At 37.5% G+C, this 24,529-nt stretch overlaps 1 protein-coding gene, 1 non-coding gene and 1 pseudogene across 8 annotated transcripts in view; 1 reads left to right on the top strand and 2 right to left on the bottom strand.

The window, feature by feature from the left end:
- Nucleotides 1-24,529, bottom strand: part of CSPP1 (centrosome and spindle pole associated protein 1) — a 332,365-nt gene that overhangs the window by 292,483 nt on the left and 15,353 nt on the right. For all 7 annotated transcript variants that reach the window (XM_057308135.1, XM_057308136.1, XM_057308139.1 and 4 more), the window contains exon 4: nucleotides 107-210. In XM_057308135.1, coding sequence (XP_057164118.1) covers nucleotides 107-210 — 104 coding nt within the window. The remainder of the gene's footprint in view (nucleotides 1-106; nucleotides 211-24,529) is intronic.
- LOC113268037 (coiled-coil-helix-coiled-coil-helix domain-containing protein 2-like) lies at nucleotides 9,631-10,097 on the top strand (annotated as a pseudogene).
- On the bottom strand, nucleotides 16,296-16,425 carry LOC125282263 (small nucleolar RNA SNORA31). Its single transcript, XR_007189415.1, has one exon. It is a non-coding gene; the product is annotated as a small nucleolar RNA SNORA31 (small nucleolar RNA).

Raw genomic sequence — 24,529 nt, 5'->3', positions numbered from 1 at the left:
ATAACCAATGAAAACCTAAAAATTAACACATATGACTAAAACTTTAGGAAAACAAGTTTAGCAGATGAATTCGGAAGCATAAAATCCAGCTAATAGAATGTATTACCTGAGTAAGATAGCGTCTGTAATCTTGCCTCAATTCTTCTTTTAGTTTATGTTTCTTACGTTCATAATCTTCCCCAAGTGGTAAACTTAACCCATAATCAATTCCTAGAAAGAAAACAACGTAAGTAATATAGCTCATTTTCAAATCAATGTCAATTTCAATATAATCCGCTGTCACCAAAGCACAGTAGGAAAGAACACAGTCATGTTTGATTCTGAGTCTGGGATCAGGATAATAAATTGTTTATTTAAAATGTTTCAGCAGGTCATACATTCACACACATGGAAAATATCCCTCCTGCCCATGAAACCCAGTCACCCAGTTCTCCTGCCCAAACCAACCAACATTACCATTTCTGGTATTTCCTTCCAGAGACTTCACGCATCTATAAATGGATAATGTTAAATTACTGTGTGTGCGTGTGTCTGTGTATTTACTTCTCCTCCCTTTAGATAAATGATTCTGCATTGTATGGCATCTGGCTTTTTCAGAGAGTAAAAAAATCAAAGAAAAACTAATTACCTTTACTTCTTAACTCTACAGAAATTTCTATAAAGATAAATACCTACAAAAATTTTAAGGTCTATTTTCCAGTCTGTGAAAATAATGTGATTTTTTTTTACTATAAGAATATCTTTGTTATAACATGTTTGAGAAAAAATTATTAGGACTATGCATGGCTCAGGCTGAAATTTCCAAACACTTTTAAAGTTAAGCCACCAATTCTGATTTCATATAAATGAATGTTAATTTTTATTGTGGTAAAATATACATAATATAAAATTTATCATTTTAACCATTGCCACTGAATTCAGTGGCATTAAGTATGTTCACAATGCTGTGCAACCACCACACACACAAAATTAAGGCATTTCCAGAATTTTTTCATCATGCCAAACAAACTCCATAGAAGGATGTTAATTTTTTAAGAAAAACTTTAATTTTGAGTCATGTTTCCGTAGACAGAACTCAAAAATCAAATTACATTTTGGGGTGATGACAATAGTGATGGCTGTACAACTTGTAAATATACTAAAAACCAGAATTGTACAATTTCAATGGGTAAACTTTGATATGTAAATTACCTCGATAAAGCTGTTAAAATCAAATTATACACTTTCAAAATATTTTAAAAGTAAAATACTATGTCAAGAAGCACAGATATTTTTGAAACTCCTCTCCCTTTTTAGTCCTACTATATAATACCATAGTATAAAAAATTGATCATTTCTAAACAAAATAATTTTCCCTAATGAGTCAGCTACAAGGAATATAGATGAAATAATTAACCACAGTTTATGAACTGATATGGATATCATCATTTTTGTGTCTTATTCCCTCACAATGCAGCTAAATGATGGGACTTTTCATAAAAAGTGTCATATAACTGCTTTATTACATCACTGAACTATTTCAGGGGGGAAAGGCTCAAGCGGTATAAATATAAATGCATATCTGTTGATTTTTATGGAATACTAAAGTCCACTTTCCATCATGAACACCATGAAATTCTCTTGATAACACTTCTAGCCTACATGATCCTGATAATAGTGGGTAAAGCAGGCATCCTTAGGGATGCCTCTCATTCATGCTCCCAACTTTCTCCCAAAAGAATTTAAAGTATCCCATATGCTTAGAATTTTAAATCCTAGAAAAGTCTTCTTTCCTCACACAGGAATCTAAACCATAATTTTAAAGATACAGAATTTAAGCCTAAAGAGAGAAGTAGTTTTGATTCTCACATTCAGAATGGAGTATCACACATGGAACTAAACTAAGTTCAATGAAGGTAAGACCATGCTTTATTCAACTTTTATAATGCCTGGTATACAACCTATATCCAAGAAATGTTCACTGAATAAATGTATGAATGAATATATGAATGAATCCTTGAATAAGAGGAAAGAATGAGAGAAAGGGAAAAAGCACACAATTTTTAATATTTCTGCTTTTAGGCAGTCTGATTGCATAGAAAAGAAGCATAATACCTAGTAACCAAAGTTACTTCTCTCTAGTCACAATGAATACTCTATTGTGTCAAGGAGAAAAAGAAAACAATGCTGCCAGGATGATGCCTCTCAACGGGCTAGGCTCTCCTACTCAGGGAAGCAATAATTTACAGCTTTCTGAAAAGTCACGTATTTAAGGTGTTTTTAATACAGGTTTTCAATTTTGCTTGGTGGATTTATGTGGAAGAATAGAAATTAAAATGTGATTTTCATTTATAAATTACTATTTATACTAAGTTCAATTTCATTTATCAAGAGTATTTGCCTTTTACTCTTGCCACAAATAGTATTTGTAATAATTGTCTTAAGAGATAAGGAAGAATACATACTGATTGCCTTCTGAACTACTTTAAATTTTATTAAGTTTAAGGTTTAGTCAACAGAAAATATTAACTTTTTAACTTATTTTTGTCATCTGATACCAATGTTTTATGGCATTAGAGGTAGGTCGGAGAAATAAAATTAAGAAGTATACGGAACAAGGGCACCTGGGTGGCTCAGCTGTTAAGCGTCTGCCTTTGGCTCAGGGCGTGATCCCGGCGTTCTGGGATCGAGCCCTGCGTCAGGCTCCTCCGCTGGGAGCCAGGTTCTTCCCCTCCCACTCCCCCTGCTTGTGTTCCCTCTCTCCCTGGCTGTCTCTCTCTGTCAAATAAATAAATAAAATCTTAAAAAAAAAAAAGTATACGGAACAATTTAAGTATTCTATTTCTTTTAAACTATGCATGAACTATGGCATCTCAATTGACTTAATTAAGAAACATGGTCAGACTTACTTATTCAGAGCAGTTGTCTTATGATGGTTCTAGAGGCAAATAAAGCATTAGTGTCATCTGAGGGTCATCTGAAGTGATGTCACTTCACCAAGTATATCAGTGACTCTAAGACAGTTAACACTATGCTTCAGAACTATATCAACTACAAGTATTTGTTTCTATAGTGGTTATGGGCTAAATAAACTGTTCAAAACTAAAGTATGCAATCTTCTAAAAATTAATTTACCTTCTAACATAGCACTCATAATAAACACTTTATAGAACAAATTACCACGGATCGCTTAGCTTTCTCTTTTATTATATTACCATGAGAAGTTACTACATAAAAATACTCGAAAGACAAATTATAGGAAATAACAGGGCTTTCCATAAGCAGGTGACTTATCAAGAGACATTGCTTTAATTGAGAACATTGTACTCAAACTTCAGCTATAAAGATATTATTACACAGGATTTATTTGACTTGTACTAACTGAACAAAAGCAGTAGAATGTCTGACATTTAGTTCGCAGTAAGAGAAACCTAAGATTACAAATGCTAAAAAGAATTAAAAATATAACTAAAAATTAGAGGTGCCTGGGTGGCTCAGTCGTTAAGCGTCTGCCTTCAGCTCAGGGTGTGATCCCAGAGTCCTGGAATCGAGCCCCACATCAGGCTCCTCTGCTGGGAGTCTGTTCTTCCTCTCCCACTCCCCCTGCCTGTGTTCCCTCTCTCACTGGCTGTATCTCTCTGTCAAATAAATAAATAAAATCTTTAAAATATATATATGTGTGTGTATATATATATGTATTACTATATATATATACTACTATATATATATAACTAAAAATTAGTAAAAAGAATCATCAATTTCCTGTTGTCTATTTCCCAAAATCTTAATATTAACTGTAATTTTTTTTTTATTTTTTAAGGTTTTATTTATTTATTTGACAGAGAGAGACAGCCAGCGAGAGAGGGAACACAGGCAGGGGGAGTGGGAGAGGAAGAAGCAGGCTCCCAGCAGAGGAGCCTGATGTGGGGCTTGATACCAGGACTCCGGGATCACGCCCTGAGCCGAAGGCAGATGCTTAACAACTGAGCCGCCCAGTCGCCCCTGTAATTTTTTAGCTTAGTCTAAACCTCAGAGCTTCTCTGCAATGTAGAATTCTACTGTTGCTTCCTTTGTGATAATTTTTAAATTTAACAATGTAATTGTTTTCTTCTTTATAATTCTTTTCCAAATTTCCGTAAGCATAATTGTATTTAAAATGAATTTTTTAAAATCATGCAAAATTTCTACTAACAAGAGTAAAATCTCTATCTTACTTTAGTAATCTGGAATCATTTTGCTTGATTTCCAAAATAATTACTTCAGAGCATGAAAAATAAATCTAGAAAATTTCAGAGCCTGAAATACGGATCAACAATATTTTGATATAAGATTGAAGGACATTGCCTAGAAATGGATAAAAACACATAGGGATTATGGTCACAGAAGATGGATTCTTCAAGTACCCAAAGTTCAGAGGTAAGGGAGTTGAAAAGGAACCAGAAAAAAAAAAAAACAAAAAACAAAAAACGAAAAGGAATCTGCTGGAAGTCCTCTAAGCCACCTCCAGGCTGAGTGATTCACTGGAAAGACTTACAGAATGCATTATATTCACGATTACAGTTTATTACTATGAAAGAATACAAAGCAAAATTAGCAAATGGAAAGGCTCACACGACCAAGTCCAGAAGAAATTAGGTACAAACTTCCAAGAATTCTTCCCCAATGGAATCACATTGGACACAACATAATGTGAAGTGTTGTCTACCAGGAAAGCTCATTAGAGACTCAGTGCCCCAGGTTTTTACTCAGAGCTGGGCACACAGGCACCCTTTGCCTAGCACCAAGATTTTGCCAATACCAAGATTTCAGACTCCCCAAAAGGAAAGCAGGTGTTCTCCTTGATCATATGTTTTAAACAAACAATTTTATTTAGGCACAATGACCTTATTTAGAGGAAGTTTTAGATCAGTACAGGGAACTGTTTACTAGCTAAGTTCAAGGTATTAGCCAAGGGCCAACCTTGTAGGCAGGTCTAAGGACAGTCAGTCCCAGGCTTGCTTTGTTAAAAGTGTTCTGCACAAAGAGGAACTAGTAAGACAGGAAGAAAACCAGAAGAGTAGCTCTAGAAGCCAAGTGAAGAAAATACTTCAAGGAAGCAGTAAGATGTTAAGTTGAGCAGGTAAGTTAAAAAATACAAGATTTGAAAACTGCTCACTAAACGTAGTTACGTAAGAGGTTACTACAGACCTTGATCTTTGTGGGTGAGCAGCATAGATGTAAGCCTGACTCGAGAAGGTTTAAGAAACTGAGATGAGAGGAATTGGAGATAATAAATATAGACAACTTTAACTTTTGCTACAAAGAAGAACCTAGAAACTGACAGTAGCTGGAGGAACATAAAGGATTTTATAAAATAGGAGATATTATAGCAATGCTTATATTCTGACATAAATGTTCTAATAGGAAAAACAATTTATGATTCCCGATGAGGAGGAAAAATTGATGAAGAGATAATATTTTCCGTGAAAAGGGACAGAATGCTATATAAGTAGGGGGTTTGGTCTAACTCAAAATGACAATCTATGGTAACAGAAGACAAGGCAGAACATATAGCACAGATGAGGGTTGGCTGGCAGATACAAGAGTGGAAGATAAGGGTAAATTCTAATTGCTTCTATTTTGCAGTGAAATACAAAGTAAAACCATGGGCAGGGGGATGGGAGTTTGAGGAAAGAAGAAAAGATTAAACAGCTGCCTTGTAGAATAGGATAGCAATGGATTAGGGAAATGTAATAGAATCACCAACAGCAGTGAGGACACACCTTAGGTTAATAGTCAGTACAGTAAAATAAGAACAATGACATGGTTGTGGGTTTTCTCCACCCAAACTCAGCTACATACATACCAGCACACAACAGGCTCAGAGTTAGATTTAATAAGAGATAAGATTTTCCCAAATAGATAAGACAAAGGGAAAGAGAGGCAAGAAAGAAGAGGATGTGCAAGAGAGTCGATAAAATGGACCATGGAATTTAGGCTGCATAAGGAAGGAAATAATGAGAGGGTAGATCCTTTAAGGGAGCAGAATCAATGGATGGTAGGTCCTGGTAATGTCAATTATTTGGAATACTTATCAGAGGCAGGATACATGAGAAAATCAGCTGAAAAAATTAGAAGTGGTCATCAAAGAAAATATGTGCAACTGGAATTCAGTCACTGGTAACAGGTCTAAGATAGGACTACTGAAGTGGGTGGCTGAGGAAGAGTGGTAAACAATATCACAACATGAAGAAGTCAAGAAACTGAAGAGGTACTAAATGTTTAAGGAATTAGAGGAATGGTTCTGAATCTGTGAATAACTGCAGTAAAAAGCAAGTGAGTCCAAGAGATTGATGTTGCAAATTTCAAAGATGGTGGATTATACGGAGGACAAGAGGCATGATAGTACCGAAGTCCCAAAAAAGTATATGGTCTTTACTCCAACTCCAGATTAAATGAGGGAAGAATATATGGCACAGCACCTGGCACATAGTAAGCACTCAATATAGGTTAGTTGTGAGTCGTAGCAACAGCAGCAGCAATAGCAGAAAGAATAATGGACTTCAATATTTTTATTGACCTTTCAAACATCAGGATCCTTCTTGGTTTAAATTATCCTTATTGGTGGAGCACCTGGGGGCTCAGTCAGTTAAGCATCTGCCTTCAGCTCAGGTCATGATCCCAGGGTTCTAGGATTGAGTCCCGCATTGGGCTCCCTGCTCAGTAGGGAGTCTGCTTCTCCCTCTCCCTCTGCCCCTTCTTCTTCCCCATGCGCTCTCTCTCAAATAAATAAAATCTTTAAAAAAAATCTTTATTGGTTTCTCTTGTCAAATATAGAAGGTATCAGTAAATCAAAGTTTTCTGGCAAATCCCAAAATACTGATTTTGACCACTTCCTACTGTGGAAAGCAAAGCAAACTTTCTCCCACAAGCCCAATTTTTAAAAATTGAGGAAAAATATACATACCAAAAAGCACAATCTTAGGCATATTGCTCAATGAATTTGTACAAAAGTATGCACTATTGTAACAACTCAGATTTCTTTCCACCACACAAGGCACACTTATGCTCCTTCCCTATTAATAACCCCTCCCAGAGCTTACAAGTATTCAGACTTCTATTAATGTGGATGCATTGGAGCTGTTCTTGAACCTCAAATAAAAAGAATCATGAAGTTCGTGACTTTTACATTTTACTTTTCACTAAATATTACTTCTGTGAGATTCAGCCACATAGCTATATGCTGCAGCGGTTCCTTCTTTTCAGTTTGTGTCTCTTTTCATTGTATGAATACATCACAACTTCTGTGATCCATCCGACAGTTAGCAGACATTTGAGCTGTTTCCTGCTGTTTGGGAGGGTGGGGGAGCACTATTATGAACAAAATTCCATGGACATTCTTGTACATGTCTTTCGTGAACACATGTGTTTCTCTTGGCTATATTCCTAGGAGTGGAACCACTGGGTCACTGGATAGGGGCACAAAGTTTAGTAGATATTGCCAGTTTTTCAAAGTTGCACCATTATCCATTCCTACAAGCAATGAATGAGTTCCAGTTAATTCATATCCTTGCCCACTCTTGGTATTGTAAATATTAGATATTATACTTGCATGCAATGGTGCCTCCCTATAGTTTCAATCCGTATTTCCTAGCAACTAATGATGCTGATCACCTTTGCAATGCATTTGGATTTCCCACTTTTGAGAACAGCTATCCAAGTCTTTTGTCCATTTTCAGAATTGGATGGTTGTCTTCTTACTGATAATTTATATACACAGACATATACATACATACAAACATATGTAGATTTTATACATATACCTACACATGTACCTATGGCTGCCTTTTCCCATTGTTATGTATTGAGATGAATCTTTTTTTTTTTTTTTTGACAGAGAACACAGGCGGGGGAGCAGGAGAGGGAGAAGCAGGCAAGAAAAACAATAAAGAGAAACCAATAAAGATAATTTTTTTTTTTTAAGATTTTTGAGAGACAGAAAGCATGCACGCAAGTAGGGGGAAGGAGGGAGGAGCAGAGGGAGAGGGGAAAGCAGACTCATGACCTGAGCTGAAGGCAGACGCTTTACCAACTGAGCCACTCAGGCACCCCTGTGATGAAAAGTTCTTAATTTTAATGAAGTCCATTTTATCAGACTTCTCTTTTTTTGATTCTCTTCTATGATTAGTTCTTTTCGTATCTTATCTAAAACATCCTCATCTACCCCCAACGTCTCAAAGACATTCTCCTATGTTTTCTCTAAGAACTCTATAGTGTTAAATTTTACCTTTAGGTCAGTGATCTCTCTTGAATTAATATTGTATGTAGTGTGTGGTACAGGTTAAAATTTTTTTTTTTTTTCTTCTCTTCTTTAGTATGGATGCCTAACTTAACCAGCACCATTTACTGGAAAGACCATTCTTTTCCCCACTGAACTGCAGAGGCACCCATGTCATAAATCAGATATCTGTATATAGTGGGTTTGTTTCAATCCTCTCTAGTCTGTCCCTGTGTCTATTCGTCTAACCTCGTGCCAAAACTAAATAGTCTTAATTACTATAATTTCATACCAAGTCTTTATATATAACACTTTAAGGTTTCCAACTGTTTCCAACTTTTTCTTCAAGACTGTCATGGCTATCCAAGTTCTTTTTATTTCCTTATAAATCAGCTATCAAGAAGCCTACTGGTACTGCACTGATCACCATGCAAACTAAAATGGTACAACAATCTTAAACATCAATGGGAAAACTATCATTGTTCTGTGACCTTCATGAACTTTTGTCGAAAGAGTTAAGAAACAACCAACCAACCAACCACTACCGGGACACCTGGGTAGCTCAGATGGTTAAGCATGTACCTTCAGCTCAGGTCATGATCCCAGGGTCCTGGGATCCAGCCCTGTGTCAGGCTCCCTGCTGAGCCTGCTTCTCCTTCTCCCTCTGCCTGCTGCTCCCCTGCTTATGCTCCCTCCATCAAATAAATAAATAAAATCTTAAAAAAAAAAAAACACTACCAACAACAAAAAAACCTCTCTGTCAGTTATAAACATACAGGGAAATTAAAAGGAAACTAATAATTATTTAGTACACTGAAATTTAAAACATTAGGAACATTGAGAATTAAAATATTTTAATCCCTGGGGGGAAAAAACCAAAACTTTTCAAGAGTTATTTGAACACCGCTTGCCTTGTTGTGTACCTTACAATATGTCACAAGCATCTTTTCTATGCCTTGGCAACCTGATAATGTTGAGACACTTCTAATCCATGAACATAGATGTCTCTCCATATACTACTTGCACATTCTTTAATTTCTCTGACATATTTGGTAGTTTACCGTGTATAAGTCTTAAACACTTTGTTAAGTACGCTTTTAAGTACAGGGGCCCTTGAACAATTTGGGGGTGGGAGTGTCAACCCCCATGCCACTGAAAATCCACATACACCTTTTGATTTCCCCAAAAACTTAAACACTAATAGCCTACGTTTGACCATAAGCCTAACAGATAACATAAACAATTGATTAGCACACATTTTGTATACGTATTACATATTATATTCTAACAATAAAGTAAGCTAAAGAAAATGTTACTTAAATCATAAGGAAGAAGCTTCTGGGGTCTCCACTGAATCTTGAATTTGTAGACACCAAGTTGCTCTGCAAGTAACCATGCCACGTGGAAACAGGAACCGCACCTCCCGCATGGCCGCTCCAGCCAGCCGGGCACCTCAGACGAGCACTGCACTTACACCAGTGCCAGCAGCTCAGCCCCCAGCAGTGGCTCCACCATCTGCTGTTGGCTCACCTGCTGCTGCACCCCGGCAGCCAAGTCTCATAGCCCAAATGGCAACCACTGCGGCTGGCGTGGCTGTGGCTCTACTGTCAGGCACAGGATGGGCCACGCCATCACCAGGGGCTTTGGTAGAGGAAATAATGCTGAGCTTTCAAGGTCTAACATCACTTACCAGGAGTCTCAAGGAACCCAGCCAGCATACCAGCAGCAGCAGCAGATTGGCCCAGGCCACTATGAGATGAAACAGTTTCTGCGTGTGCCCAGAACCAGGGTGACCTTAAGCTTTGTGAAGGTTTCAGCAAGGTGGCTGAAACAGTGCAGATGTGCAAATGGATTAGCCTAATCAAGAAGTTCAAATGGAGGGGGCGCCTGGGTGGCTCGGTCGTTAAGCGTCTGCCTTCGGCTCAGGGCATGATCCCAGCGTTCTGGGATCGAGCCCCACATCGGGCTCCCTGCTCCACTGGGAGCCTGCTTCTCCCTCTCCCACTCCCCTGCTTGTGTTTCCTCCCTTGCTGGCTGTCTCTCTCCCTCTCCAAATATATAAATAAAATCTTAAAAAAAAAAAAAAAGTTCAAATGGAAGATATGAAAAATCATCTCTCATGACCAAGTTAATTTAGCATAAAAATATAATTAATAGTGAATATATAAAATGTAAAACCACCAGTTAAACTTCTCCATCATTAAATATAGCTTTCTTCAGATTTGGAATGAAAAAGGGTGTTTTTACTGTGTAAAGTTCATTGAGATGGTTTGAGTTTGGGGCTGGGCAGATGTTTGTGTGCCTCCTTAAATCATCTTTTGTGATATTCTCATTTGTGAATTAATTGATTTTCTCCCCTCAAAAACATATCATAAGGAAAATACATTGATAGTACTTCACTGTATTTATCAACAGTGTAAGTGTACATCATCTATTTACAAGATGAATCATGTCAGTACCTACATCAATATTGTCTTATATGATACAAAAACACTGTCAAAATTATATGTATTACTAGCACTAGACATCAAAAATGAAAAGATAATGGGTGCCTCGCTGGTTCAGTCAGTAGACTGAAGACCCCCGACTCTTGATCTCGGTGTTGTTGAGTTCAAGCCCCACGTTGGGCACACCTTACTTAAAATAAAATGAAATGAAAAGACAATGTGCAAAAGATATTTATATTTACAGGTATAATGACTCACGTATTGATAACAAAGAAGCAGCAACATGATTGCTTTACGGTAGCCTAGTATAATCAATACAAATGTTTCATGGTAGCCTAACCTATACACTAAGGAATGGTCATAAATTTTTTATGGCATACAGTATTATAGTTATATTCATAATACAGTATTGGAAACACTGTCACATTGTTTTACAAACCATTTACCTGTGATGATAGGATGACAGTTTCTCCAATTACAAGAGAGGCATACTGTATGATAATGTAATTCTTTGAAAGCAAAGTTATAAAACATAGGAAACCTAATTAATTTTATATTAAACATCACTCACCTTATGCCTACACAAGGATAGGTTATCCATTTCCATAGAAGTCTTGCATACAATGTTCTATGCAATAAATATTTAGGCAATAGTAATGACACAAAAATATACAGTTCTTGCCACACAGTTATTAAACTTTCACACTAACACATGCATACACAATAGATAACTTCAACTACTATACAGCATGATAATTATTTAGTATTCTTCATCCTCGTCATCTTCACAATGAGTAGGATGAGGAGGAAGAGGAAAAGGAGGGGTTGGTCTGTCTCAGGGGTGGCAGAAGGAAAAGAAGTACAGGAAGTGGGAGGGAGCCAGGAGAGGCTGGCACACTCAGTATAACTTTACGGATATACATTGTAATTTCACTGTTGTTTCTTCATTTCTCTAAAAATGTTCCTATACCCTACCAATCCTTCTTCCACCACGTCCTTTAATTTCAGTGCCCATTAACACAGAAGAGCCCACGTTGTGAAAGAAGTCAAAAGCAGTCTTGAATAACTGAAACACTTCTGCTAGGTTGTCAGATGTCAATTTGTTTTCTGGCACTGCTCTTTGAGGTCTTCTTCCTCATCACCCGGCACTGGTTCCGAAGTACTCACCTCCATCACGTCATCTTCTGTTAATTCCTCTGGCATGGTATCTATTAGCTCTTGAATTTCTCCACAATTTTTACCTTGAAACCATTTATCCACCACCTTTTTTTGCCACGTCCACAATCTCTTTCATGAGTTCCTTGACTGGCTCTACTATAAATCCTAGGAGGTCATGCACAACATCTGGACATACTTTTCTCCAGCAGGAGTTTATTACAGCAGGCCTAATGGCTTTCATGGCTTTTCCTATAAAAATGATGACGTCCTTCAATCCTTCTGGACTTTCATGGTGTTCTCCCTATCAGGGTTATTTTCCATAGTGTTGACAATCCTTTCCATGGAGTACCATATGTAATGAGCCATACACGTCCCTATAACCCCGATTTAGAGGCTGAATAAAAGATGTTGTGTTTGGAGGCAAGTAGACTACCTCAACATCTTCAGTGTTGAATTCATGGGGTTCTGGGTAGTCAGGGGCATTGTCCAATATCAACAGATATCAATATCAGGGAAAAAGCATCAATGGAATCAATGCAGGAAAGAAGTTCTCATTGTTCAGCCCTTCTTTTTGCACAACCAGAAGACTGGTAAGCTGGTATTTATTTTTTTTCCCCTCAAGACTCACACATTAGCAGTTTTATAGATAAGGGCAGTCCTGACCATAAACCCAACTGCATTTGCACAAAACAGAGTTAGCTTAGCCCCTCCTGCCTTAAATCCTGGTGCTCACATCTTTTCCTTACCACATGTCCTTTGTGGCATTTTTTTCCTGAAATAGGGCACCTTCATCTGCATTAAAACCTGTTCAGGCAGATATTCTTTCTCCACACCGATTTTCTTAATGGCATCTGGGAATTCGTCTACTGCCTCTTCATCAGCAGGAGCTGCTTCCCCTGATCTTGATATTGTTTAAGACAAACCTCTTTCCAAAATTATCAAACCATCTCTTGCTGGCATTAAATTCTCCACCTTTAGATTCTTCATCTTCCTTTTGCTTTAAGTTGTCTCATAATAACTTTGCTTTTCCTCAAATCATAGTACAGTCTATAGGTATGACTTTCTTGTAGCAATCCTGCACCCACATAAAAGTTCCATTTTCAATACAACATAAAAAGGTATTCACAAAAAGTGCAAGGTTTCACACCTGCTGGCAAAGCACAGCAATGGCTTCATGAATTTCTTTTTTTTTTTTTTTTTTCTTTTTCACAGTGGTCCATACGCAGGATTCTCTTATCTTGAAATGGTGGGCCAACTCATAGCTATCGACCTTCATCTACATATCAAGCAATTCAATTTTTAATTTAATATGACTTTCTCTACTTCTTAGGAGCACTCCCAGCATCATCAGTGGCACTTTGTATGGATCCCAGGGTGTAACCCGAAGTTTACAATATTGCACTAAAGACACTGAAAAACACACAAGAATCCAGAGATACCACTTTTTACTCCACTACACCATTTACTGGAAATGAACTGCCCCCCAGAGATGATTAGCATCACATGGACTTATTTATTTAATCTCTACATCCAACGTGGAGCTCAAATTCACAACCCTGAGATCAAGAGTCACGTGCTCTTCCGACAGAGCCAGTCATGCACGCCAGCACCACATGGTTTTTTAAGTGGATACTTGCAACAACTGAGCTCATTACAATAGCAACAGGAGGTGGCTATGAAATTAGTACAGTATAAACAGTTAATTTCATGCAGTTAAAATTTAATAGTGCATCTCTACATTTATCTACATTTCTCTTGAATGCAAATGGCAACATGCACAGTATAGTCTGTGTTTGGGGTGTAAGTATCGATAACTTTTAATGGATTTGTATACATTTCATGGTAGTAAATGATAAAACAGACTAGTATCCACATATATTTTATACATTCACGGTACTTTTTTTTTTTTTAAAGATTTATTTTAGAATGAGCAAAGGCACGCACAATCAGGGGGGAGGAGCAGAGGGAGGGAGAGAGAGAATCCTCAATCAGATTTCCCACTGAGCGGGGAGCCCTACACAGGGCTCGATCTCAGGGCCCTGATATCATGACCTGAGCCAAAATCAAGAGTTAAACGCTCAAATGACTGAGCCACCCAGGCACCCTGATAGACCTAATTTCTTAAATTTTTTTCAATATTTCTATGCTACACATCTATGAAATTTTTCAAATTGTCACAAATCTCCAAAAATATTTCCAATACATTTATTGAAAGAAGTCCATGTATAATAGACAACCAGTTCAAGCCCATGTTGTTCAAGGATCAATTGTATTTTATTCTATTTGTTGCTATTGTGAATTAATGGTTTACTTAGTATTTTCAGATTGTTCATTGTTAGTATGTAGAAACATAACTTTTTTATTGATCACATATTCTGTGAACTTGCTAATAAGCTCATGATTTCTAATAGTTTTTTTGTGGATTTCTTAGGATTTTCTCCAAACAGAACCATGCCATCTGCAAACAAGGACAGTATTATTTCTAACTTTGATGCCTTTCATTTCTTGTATTCTTTCATTGCATGGGCTAGAACCCTCAGCACAAAATTGAATGAAGTGTTAACAGTACACATCCTTGCCTTTTTCTTGCTCTTAGAAGGAAAGCTTTGCAGTTATAAACTATTAAGTGTGATGTTGGCTATAGGTTTTTCCACAGATGCCTTTCTTTAGAATTGAAAGATCTATTTCAAGCTTGTTGACAGTTTTTATCGTAAGTCGGTGTTGGATTTGGTCAAGTGCTTTTTCAGCAACTACTGAGATAATCATGTGCTTTCTGTCCTTAACTCTATTAATCCAATATATATTAATTTTCAAATATTAGACTAAAACTTGCATTACTAAGATGAAGCTCACTTGACCAGAGTGTATAATCATTTTTATATGTTGTCAGTTTTAATGTTAATATTTTGTTTAGGATTTCTGCATCTATATTCATAAGACATACTACTTTGTACTTTTCTTGTGAAAACTTTATCTGGCCTTGATATTAGGATAATCCTAGCCTCACAATATGTGTTGGGAAGTGTGCCTTTCTCTTTTGTTTCAAGTTTATAAAGGAATGGTATTATTGCTTCTTTAAATGTTTGGTAGATTTCATCAATGAAGCCACCCAGGCCTGGGCTTTTCTTTGTGAAAGATTTTTAATAAAGAATTCAATTTCTTTACATGTTATAGGTCTATTTAGATTTTCTATTTCTTCTTCAATCAATTTCAGTAATTAGGGTCTTTCTAGGAATTTATCAATTTTGTCTGAGAGGTCTAACTTGTTCACATAACAACACATTTGCAATATTAGACAAGTCAGCAAACACTAAAGATTTAGTAGTGCTAACAGTTATGTGAAATCCTACTTGCATTTAATTTTTAACATTATTTCTATGCCACTTGTAAAGAAAGTCATTAAAAAAAAAAAGATTTCAGTGGTGACTATGATGGTTAATTTTAGGTGTCTACTTGGCTGCCAAGGTGCCCAGATATTTGGTCAAACGTTATTATGGATATTTCTGTGAGAGTAGTTTTTGGGTGAGATTAACATTTAAATTGGTAGACTTTGAGTAAAACAACCTGCCCTCCATAATGTGAGTGGGCTTCATCCAATCAGTGGAAGGCCTTAACAAAGACTGACCTTTCCCAAGCAAGAAGGAATTCTGACAACAATCTTCAGACTCAGAACTGCAACATCAGCTCTTCCTGGGGTCACCAGCTTCACGGCTTACCTCACAGATACGAGAATTTTCAGCCTCATAATCACAAGCCAACTCCTTAATTATTTCTCTCTCCACATTTATATGTATTTATGTATTATATGTATTTACTTACACACATCCTAGTAGTTCTCTGAGGAACACGGACAAATACAGTGACATATTAATTGCTGGATTTGAAGATTTATCTAAGATTAACCTAACATCTTTTTCTTCTTATTAATAAGACCATATTTGATAGAAAATTGTTTTTAAAATTTAATTCATGAAATTTTATTAAATAACTTACTGAAAATATTAAATCTCTTAGTGAATTTCTTCTTACTATGAATTTAGTTTTTTAAAATAAATTTCAACATTGCCACATTGAAAAGCCAAGCTCTCTTACAAAATACATACTGAACTGAGCACCACCCATATGCTAAGTACTTTGCTGGTCTTGGGGAGATAAACAGGTATATAAGTCTTTGCCCAAAGGAACAGCATCTAGACAGTAAACAAGCAAACATATAATTTCAATATGACATAGTAAGTGCTATTTGACACCTTCCATAACCCACAGCAAGTACTAGTTTGGTATACAATGAACTTTCTTTACACCCAGAGATAAAGGCTGATTAATACAGTTTTATGCCTAGGTCTAGGTTACGTTTTTTAACTAAAATTTCAGTTTCTTTTTTGGAGTATAAGAGGCTCTTCAGTGTTTACAAGTTATTTCTGAGTTGCAAAAATTCTCTCTCCATATTTCCCCCTTGTATTCCCCCATTCAATCATGGCTGCCATAATTAGACAGACAGAAAGGGCAAAGACACTTTTTTCTTGCATCTGTAATGAAAACCTTAGCAGCAGACAGGAACTGCTCCAGGTCAAATAGATGCATTCCACTGCTTTTTATTCTCAAAAGGTTATGGTCAGGTCCCTATACTATAAATCATAAAACTAGTATTTTCAAATACAGAACAGGATATATGCTACTAGATATAGAAGAAAGGGGTATGTACACATATGCACAGTCTAACCATGAAATTATATACAAGATACTGCTTAAGAAGAGAGTCTGGAGGACAGGGTTGAGAGGGTCACAAATTTTCATGTTATACTGTTCTGTATTTTTTTTAAGATGTATTTATTTATTTTAGAGAAAGGAAGAGAGCACAAACAGGGGGAGGGGCAAAGATAGAGAAGCAGACTTCCTGCTGGACACAGAGCCTGACACGGGGCTCAATCTCAAGACCCTGAGATCATGACCTGAGCTGAAATCAAGAGTCAGATGCCCAACCAACTGAGCCACCCAGGGGGGTCCCTGCACACTTTACAATCATTTTGCATGTGCAAATTTTATTAGAAATTTTTTTTATAAAATTCAAAACAAAGCAATGCTTCTGTCTTCATTTGACCCAGATACTACATTTCAAAAGCAGTGCAGACAATCTATGGATGTTGGGCTAAAAATATGTACATATGGAAAAAAATGTTGAAAGTACTGGCTGTATCATGTCCATTAAAAACATCTTCCAGGATATAAAGCATTAAAATCAAAGTAATAATGTTCAACCTAAGGGAAAATACTCAACTTCTCTAAGAAAGAGAAAAATAAAAGAGGAAGAGGATATTTAACTGAGGTACGTAGACCTACACTTAAAAAATTAATGAATTTCTCAACAATAGTTATCAAATACAATGAGAAGTTAGTAAAAGTTGAATAATTTAATTAAAAAAATCACTAATATGCCTAGAAATGGTGTAGTAAGAAAATATCATTTGCTTCTATGGACCATTTTCAGCTGACTCCCACATTTTATTAAACCTAAGTTATTCTAACAAATTCCTTAACAAGGACATAATTTCATCAGCTTATATAGACTAAACCATGTACATGCTAACTTCACTAGCCTTTGGCTTGGTTTCTGGGAAGTAACTTCTAAATCCTTGGAATATTCCAAGTGATGGGAGGCTCTTTGTTATTCATGGTAGGTCCCTGGACCCAAACCCAATAGTTTACACTAATATACTAAGTCATGGTGAGTTTCTATATAGTTTATGCTGAAGAGATAACACAGATGGGAGCTGGCCACACCAGAAAGACCACACCAGGAAGATGTGACTAAAAGGTTAGATCCAAGCTTGAGCCACTTGATATCAGCCAGACCTCAGGGGAAAGTAGGGAGTCTGGAGACTGAGCGACATGGCCAGTGAAATCTCAATAAAAGCTCTGCACACTGAAACTCACGTGAGCATGCTGGGTGGCAATAGTACTGATGTTCCAGGAGAGGAGGGGGATCTATCCCTGAGGCTGACAGAAGTTTCACATGTAGACCACTCCCAGACCATGCCCTATCATCTCCCCACACTTTGGCTAGTTCTCATTTTTAGCTTGTACTACAACAGAACTGTAATCATGAAGTACAGCACTTTCCTGAGTTCTGTAAGTCATTCTAGTGATTTATCAAACTTGACAGGATGTGGAAACCCGCACATTTTGTAGCCAGAATAAAGATGGCTTGTGGACTCCAACAAAACTAGCTGCTGATGTCCAAAGTAAGAGAAGCCTCATGGAGGACTATGTCCTTATCTGTGAAGTTTGGTTCAACCCTGGGTAGTTGGTGTCAGAAATCATTGTACCACTCCTCAACTACTTCTGAGAGAGGTATAGAATAAGAATGGGAGAATAAGCCACATGGATAAGCATTACCCATAAATATTACCACTAACAGAAATGAATTTACAAAAATCATAAAAATGCACTGGGGTTCATGATAGCTGCTGCATCATGAGCTATCACTAGATGGCACTGGTTAAATGAATAGTCAGTATATATATTATTGATAACTACTATGCTTAATTACTTATTCAAAGTATGGTATCGAAGACCTTAATTCAAAATATAATTTCCAAATTTGACCTTTTTTAGACCAGTTTGCTTCATAAGTCTTCTAAGAAACCACAAGAGAAAACTCTCCAGGAGAGCTAGCAAGATGGCAGAGGAGTAGGACACCTAAATTTCATCTGGTCCTAGGAATTCAGCTAGATAGTTATCAAACCATTCTGAATACCTACAAACTCAACAGGATATCAGAGAAAAGAACAGTAGCAACTCTATGAACAGAAAAGTGACCACTTTCTGGAAGGTAGGATGTGCGGAGAAGCAAATCTGAGGCGATACACGGGAAGATAGACTGTGGAGGGAGGGAGTCTCCATCAGCCAGCTACTGGCAAATGATACAGTCTCAGGCACAAAATCGGAACTTTTAGAAGTCTGCTCCTGTGAGGGATGTCGCTCCAGTGGCTAATGGGGGGCCGGGAGGTAGACCCCTCTCTGGGACAGTGGGGTCTCAGGACTATTGGGGTCACAAAAACACTAAGGTTGCCTGAGTGTGGCAGAGCTCCCAGGTATCAGAGCAGGGAACCCAGCCACGAAGAGTGAGCCAAGGAGTTGGCTCTCAGCTCGGGGTGGCCATAAACCGTGATCCGTGGCTCAGCTGGGCCACTGCCCTTCCAGCCGGGGCCCAGAAAGCGGCAGATCTGGGGAGACTCCCCTTCCTCCCCTGGGAGGAGTGGCCAGGGAGCGCACTGCAGGAATCTACTGGGTTTGGAGACTCCAAAAGGGGTCGTGTGCCACAGTTAGAAACACTCAGTTACAGGCCTGGTGAGCACAGGAGTGCAGCCAGACACCAGGGAGACAGGAGCGATTGACTGCTTTTCTCTGAGAATGCACTGAGGTGGGGGGCCCCAAGCTCTAGACTCCTCCGGGGCCAGAGATTAGGAGGCCGCCATTTTCATTTCGGTCCTCTAAAGCTGCGCGGAAAGCCTTCAGGGAACAAAAGCTAAAGAGCAACCAGAGCAGATTACTTAGCCTGACCCTGGCAAGGGCAGTACAATTCCACCTGGGGCAAAGACATTTCAGAATCACTGCAACAGCCCCCCCCCCCATAAGATCAGCAAGAACATCCAGCCGAGACCAAGTGCACTGATCAATGAGAAATGCAAAACTTCAGTGATAGAGGAATACAGAAAATAGAATTCATGGCTTTTTTTCCATGACTCTTTAGTCTTTCGAAGTTAATTTTATTTTTTATTTTTCTATTTTTTAAATTTTCCTTCTTTCTTTTTTCAACCAATTTATCAATTCTTTTTAAATTTTTAAATTTTCATTTTTACAGTCATATTCCATCCCTATATTGTATTTACCCTTATTTTTGTATGTAAGTTTTTCTTTCCCTAAAATTTTGGGAGTCAGCTTCTTCTAACACACCAAAATATACCAAAAATCTAGTGTGTGGCTCTGTTCTATTCACCAGCCTGATCATATTCTTTTCTTTCTTTCCCCCACCCTGGTTTTGGGTCTCTTCTGATTTTTTCAGTGTATTTTTTTCTGGAGTGGTTGTTATCCTTTTAGCAATTTGTTCTCTTGTTCATCTATTTTTCTCAAGACTAAATTAAAAAATGGGAAAAACTTACCTCAAAAGAAAAAAAAAAAAAAAAAGAACAAGAGGCAGTACCGACTGCCAGGGACATAATCAACATGGACATTAGGAAGATGTTGGAACTAGAGTTCAGAATGACGAATGTAAAGATACTAGCTGGCTAGTATCTTGAAAAAAGCACAGAAGATCCTAGAGAACCCCTTTCTAGAGAAATAAAATCTAACCAAGTCGAAACCAAAAAGGCTACTAATGAGGTACAATCAAAACTGGAGGCTCTAACTGCTAGGATAAATGAGGAAGAAGAGAGAATTAGTAATACAGAAGACCAAATGATGGAGAATGAAGAAGCTGAGAAAAAGAGACATAAACAACTACTAGATCACAATGGGAGAATTCAAGAGATAAGTAATACCATAAAGTGAAACAATATTAGAATAATTGGGATCCCAGAAAAAGAAAGAGAGGGGCAGAAGGTATATTGGAGCAAATTATAGTGGAGAACTTTCCTAATCTGGGGAAGGAAACAGGCATTCAAGTCGAGGAGGCACAGAACACCCTCAAAAATCACTAAAAAATAGGTCAAAAGCCCAAAATCTAATAGTAAAACTTACAACTCTCAGAGACAAAGAGAAAATCCTGAAAGCAGCTCGGGACAACAGGTCTGTAACCTACAATGGTAGAAACATTAGACTGGCAGCAGACCCATCCACAGAGACCTGGCAGGCCAGAAAGGATCAGCATGATATATTCAGGGCACTAAACCAGAAAAATATACAGCCAAGAATACCATATCCAGCTAAGCTGTCACTGAAAATACAAGAGGTAAAAAAAAAAAAAACTTCCAGAACAAACAGGCACTAAAAGAATTTGCGATCACCAAACCAGCCCTACAAGAAATATTGAAAGGGGTCCTCTAAGCAAAGACAGAGCCTAAAGCAACATAGATCAGAAAGGAACAGAGACAATATATAGTAACAGTCACCCACCTTAAAGGCAATACAATGGCACTAAATTCATATTTTTCAATAGTTAATATGAATATAAATGGGCTAAATGTCCCAATCAAAAGACACAGGGTATCAGATTGGATAAAAAAGCAAGACCCATCCATATACTGTCTGCAGGAGACTCATTTTAGACCCAAAGACACCACCACATTGAAAGAGAGGGGGGTGGAAAACCATTTACCATGCTAATGCACATCAAAAGAAAGCTGAGGTGGCAATCCCTATATCAGACAAATTAGATTTTAAACCAAAGACTGTAATAAGAGATGAGGAATGACACTGTATCATAATTAAAGGGTCTACCCAACAAAAAGATCTAACAACTGTAAATATTTATGTCCCAAACATGGGAGCAGCCAATAATATAAGCCAATTAGTAACAAAATTACAGAAACACATTGATAATAATACAATAAGAGTAGGGGACTTTAACACCCAACTCACTGCAATGGGCAGATCATCTAAGCAGATGATCAACAAGGAAACAAGGGCTCTGAAAGACACACTGGACCAGATGGACTTCCCAGATATACTCAGAGTATTCCATCCTAAAGCAACAGAATACACATTCTCCTCCAGTGTGCATGGAACAGTCTCCAGAACAGATCACATCCTGGGTCTCAAATCGGGTCTCAACTGGTACCAAAAGTTTGGGATCATTCCCTGCATATTTTTGGACCATAATGCTTTGAAACTGGAACTCAATACAAGAGGAAAGTTGGAAAGAACTCAAATACATGGAGGCTAAAGAGCATACTAACGAATGAATGAGTCAACCAGGAAACTAAAGAAGAATTTTAAAAATTCATGAAAACAAATGAAAACGAAAACACAACTGTTCAAAATCTTTGGGATGTAGCAAAAACAGTCCTAAGAGGAAAGTATACAGCAGCAATACAAGCCTTTCTCAAGAAGCAAGAAAGGTCTCAAACACACAACCTAACCTTACACCTAAAGGAGCTGGAGAAAGAACAGCAAATAAAGCCTAAACCCAGCAGGAGAAGAGAATTAATAAAGATGAGAGCAGAAATCAATGAACTAGAAACCAAAAGAACAGTCAAATAGACCAACAAAACTAGGAGCTAGTTCTTTGACAGAATTAATAACATCGATAAACCCCTGGCCAGATTTATCAAAAGAAAAGAGAAAGGACCCAAATAAATTAAATCATGAATGAAAGAGGAGAGATCATGACCAACACCAAAGAAATACAAACAATTATAAGAGCATATCATGAGCAACTATATGCCAATAAATGAGGCAATCTGTAAGAAATGGATGCATTCCTAGAGACATATAAACTACCAAAACTGAACCAGGAAGAAATAGAGAACCTGAACAGACCCATAACCAGCAAGGAAATTGAAGCAGGAATCAAAAATCTCCCAACAAACAAGAGTCCAGGGCCAGATGGCTTCCCGGGGGAATTCCACCAAACATTTAAAGAAGAACTAACATCTATCCTTCTGAAGCTGTTTCGAAAAATAGAAATGGAAGGAAAACTTCCAAACTCATTTTATGAGGCCAGTATTACCTTGATCCCAAAACCGACAAAGACCCCATCAAAAAGGAGAATTACAGACCAATATCCCTGATGAACACGGATGCAAAATTCTCACCAAAATACTAGCCAATATGATCCAACAGTACATTAACAGGATTATTCACCACGACCAAGTGGGATTTGTTCCCGGGCTGCAAGGTTGGTTCAACATCCACGAATCAATGTGATACACTACATTAATAAAAGAAAGGACAAGAACCATATGATCCTCTCAATAGGTGCAGAAAAAGCCTTTGACAATATACAGCATCCTTTCGTGATTAAAACTCTTCACAGTGTAGGGACAGAAGGAACATACCTCAAGATCATACAAGCCGTATATGAAAAGCCCACAGTGAATATCATTCTCAATGGGGAAAGACAGAGGTTTCCCCTAAGGTCAGGAACATGGCAGGGATGGCCAATTATCAACATAGTACTAGAAGTCCTAGCCTCAACAATCAGACAACAGAAAGAAATAAAAGGCATCCAAATTGGCAAAGAACTCTCAGCAGGGAGTCTGCTTAAGATTCTCTCCCTCTGCCCTTCCCCCTGCTCATGCTCACATCTCTTTCACTCTCTCTCAAATAAATAAATAAATCTTTAAAATAAATAAAAAGAGCCTGAATAATCAAAACAATCTTGAGAAAGAAGAACAATGCTAAAGGGATCACAATCCCAGATTCCAAGATACACTACGAAGCTGTAGTCATCAAAGCAGTATGGTACTGGTACAAAATACACACACACAATGGAATATTATGCAGCCATCAAAAAATGAAATCTTGCCATTTGCAATGATGTGGACGGAACTAGAAGGTGTTATGCTAAGTGAAGTAAGTCAATCAGAGAAAGATAATCATCATATGATCCCACTGATATGTGGAATTTGAGAAGCAAGGCAGAGGATCATAGGGGAAAGAGGAAAAAATGAAACAGATGAAACCAGAGAGGGAGACAAACCGTAAGAGACTGAATCTCAGGAAACAAACTGAGGGTTGCTGGAGTGGAGGAGGATGGGAGGGATAGGACACTGGGTAGGGTATGTGCTATGGTGAGTGTTGTGAATTGTGTAAGACTGATGAATCACAAACTTGTACCCCTGAAACAAATAATACATTATATGTTAATAAAAAATAAAAAGAAAACTCTCCCAAAAAAAAACTCTCTAATGCCAAATTGTTTCACATTTTTCCCATCGTGACAAACTACATATTTGGCTTAATTTCTTTCCAGTTTTATTGAGAAATAATTGATATACATCATTGTGTAACTTTAAGGCATACAGACTAATTGTTTGATTTATATATACCATGGAATAATTACCACAATAGGTCCTGCTAACGTCCATCTTTTTGTATAGATACAATGTAAAGACAAGAAAAAAAGAAAAACATTTTCCTTCTGATGAGAACTCTCAGGATTTATTCTCAACAAATTTCCTATACATTACACAGCAATGTTAGCTGTAGTCATCATGTTCTGTTACATTGATTCTCCCTGTAAAGTGTAGTTTTGAACTTATTCAATTGTCTCTTGTACTGCAGTGGAATGCCAGCTTGCCTGCCATTATATATTTGCTGCCTAGCACAGTGCCTGACACTTTAGTGTTTAAAGATGTTTTGAATGAATGAAGATCCCCATTGCAAAATATTAACCATTCTGTTGGGTATGAAGAATTTAATTTTCATAGAATGTCTGTTTTATCACCAACTGAAACAATAATTGTTTTCGATGTGCATTTAATCTTATTAAAGGATAATATATAATTTGATTAATTTTATAATTTATCAGCATTCAGTTACTGACTTGCTTGAATCATTGTGGCCTTAAAATTAGACCAAATGTACATGGAAAGATGCTCAACATCACTAGTCATTAGGGAAACACAAATTAAAACTACAAAGAGATCACCTCATGCCTGTTAGAATGGCCATCATCAAAAAGACAGAGATAACAAATGCTGGCATGGAACCCTTGCTTGCACACTATTGGTGAGTTGAAGGCATT

The sequence above is a fragment of the Ursus arctos genome, unplaced genomic scaffold (assembly GCF_023065955.2).
Source record: "Ursus arctos isolate Adak ecotype North America unplaced genomic scaffold, UrsArc2.0 scaffold_6, whole genome shotgun sequence".
Classification (NCBI taxonomy): Eukaryota; Metazoa; Chordata; class Mammalia; order Carnivora; family Ursidae; genus Ursus; species Ursus arctos.
Note: the sequence above shows the minus strand (reverse complement) of the source record. Positions and strands in the feature narration are given on the sequence as shown.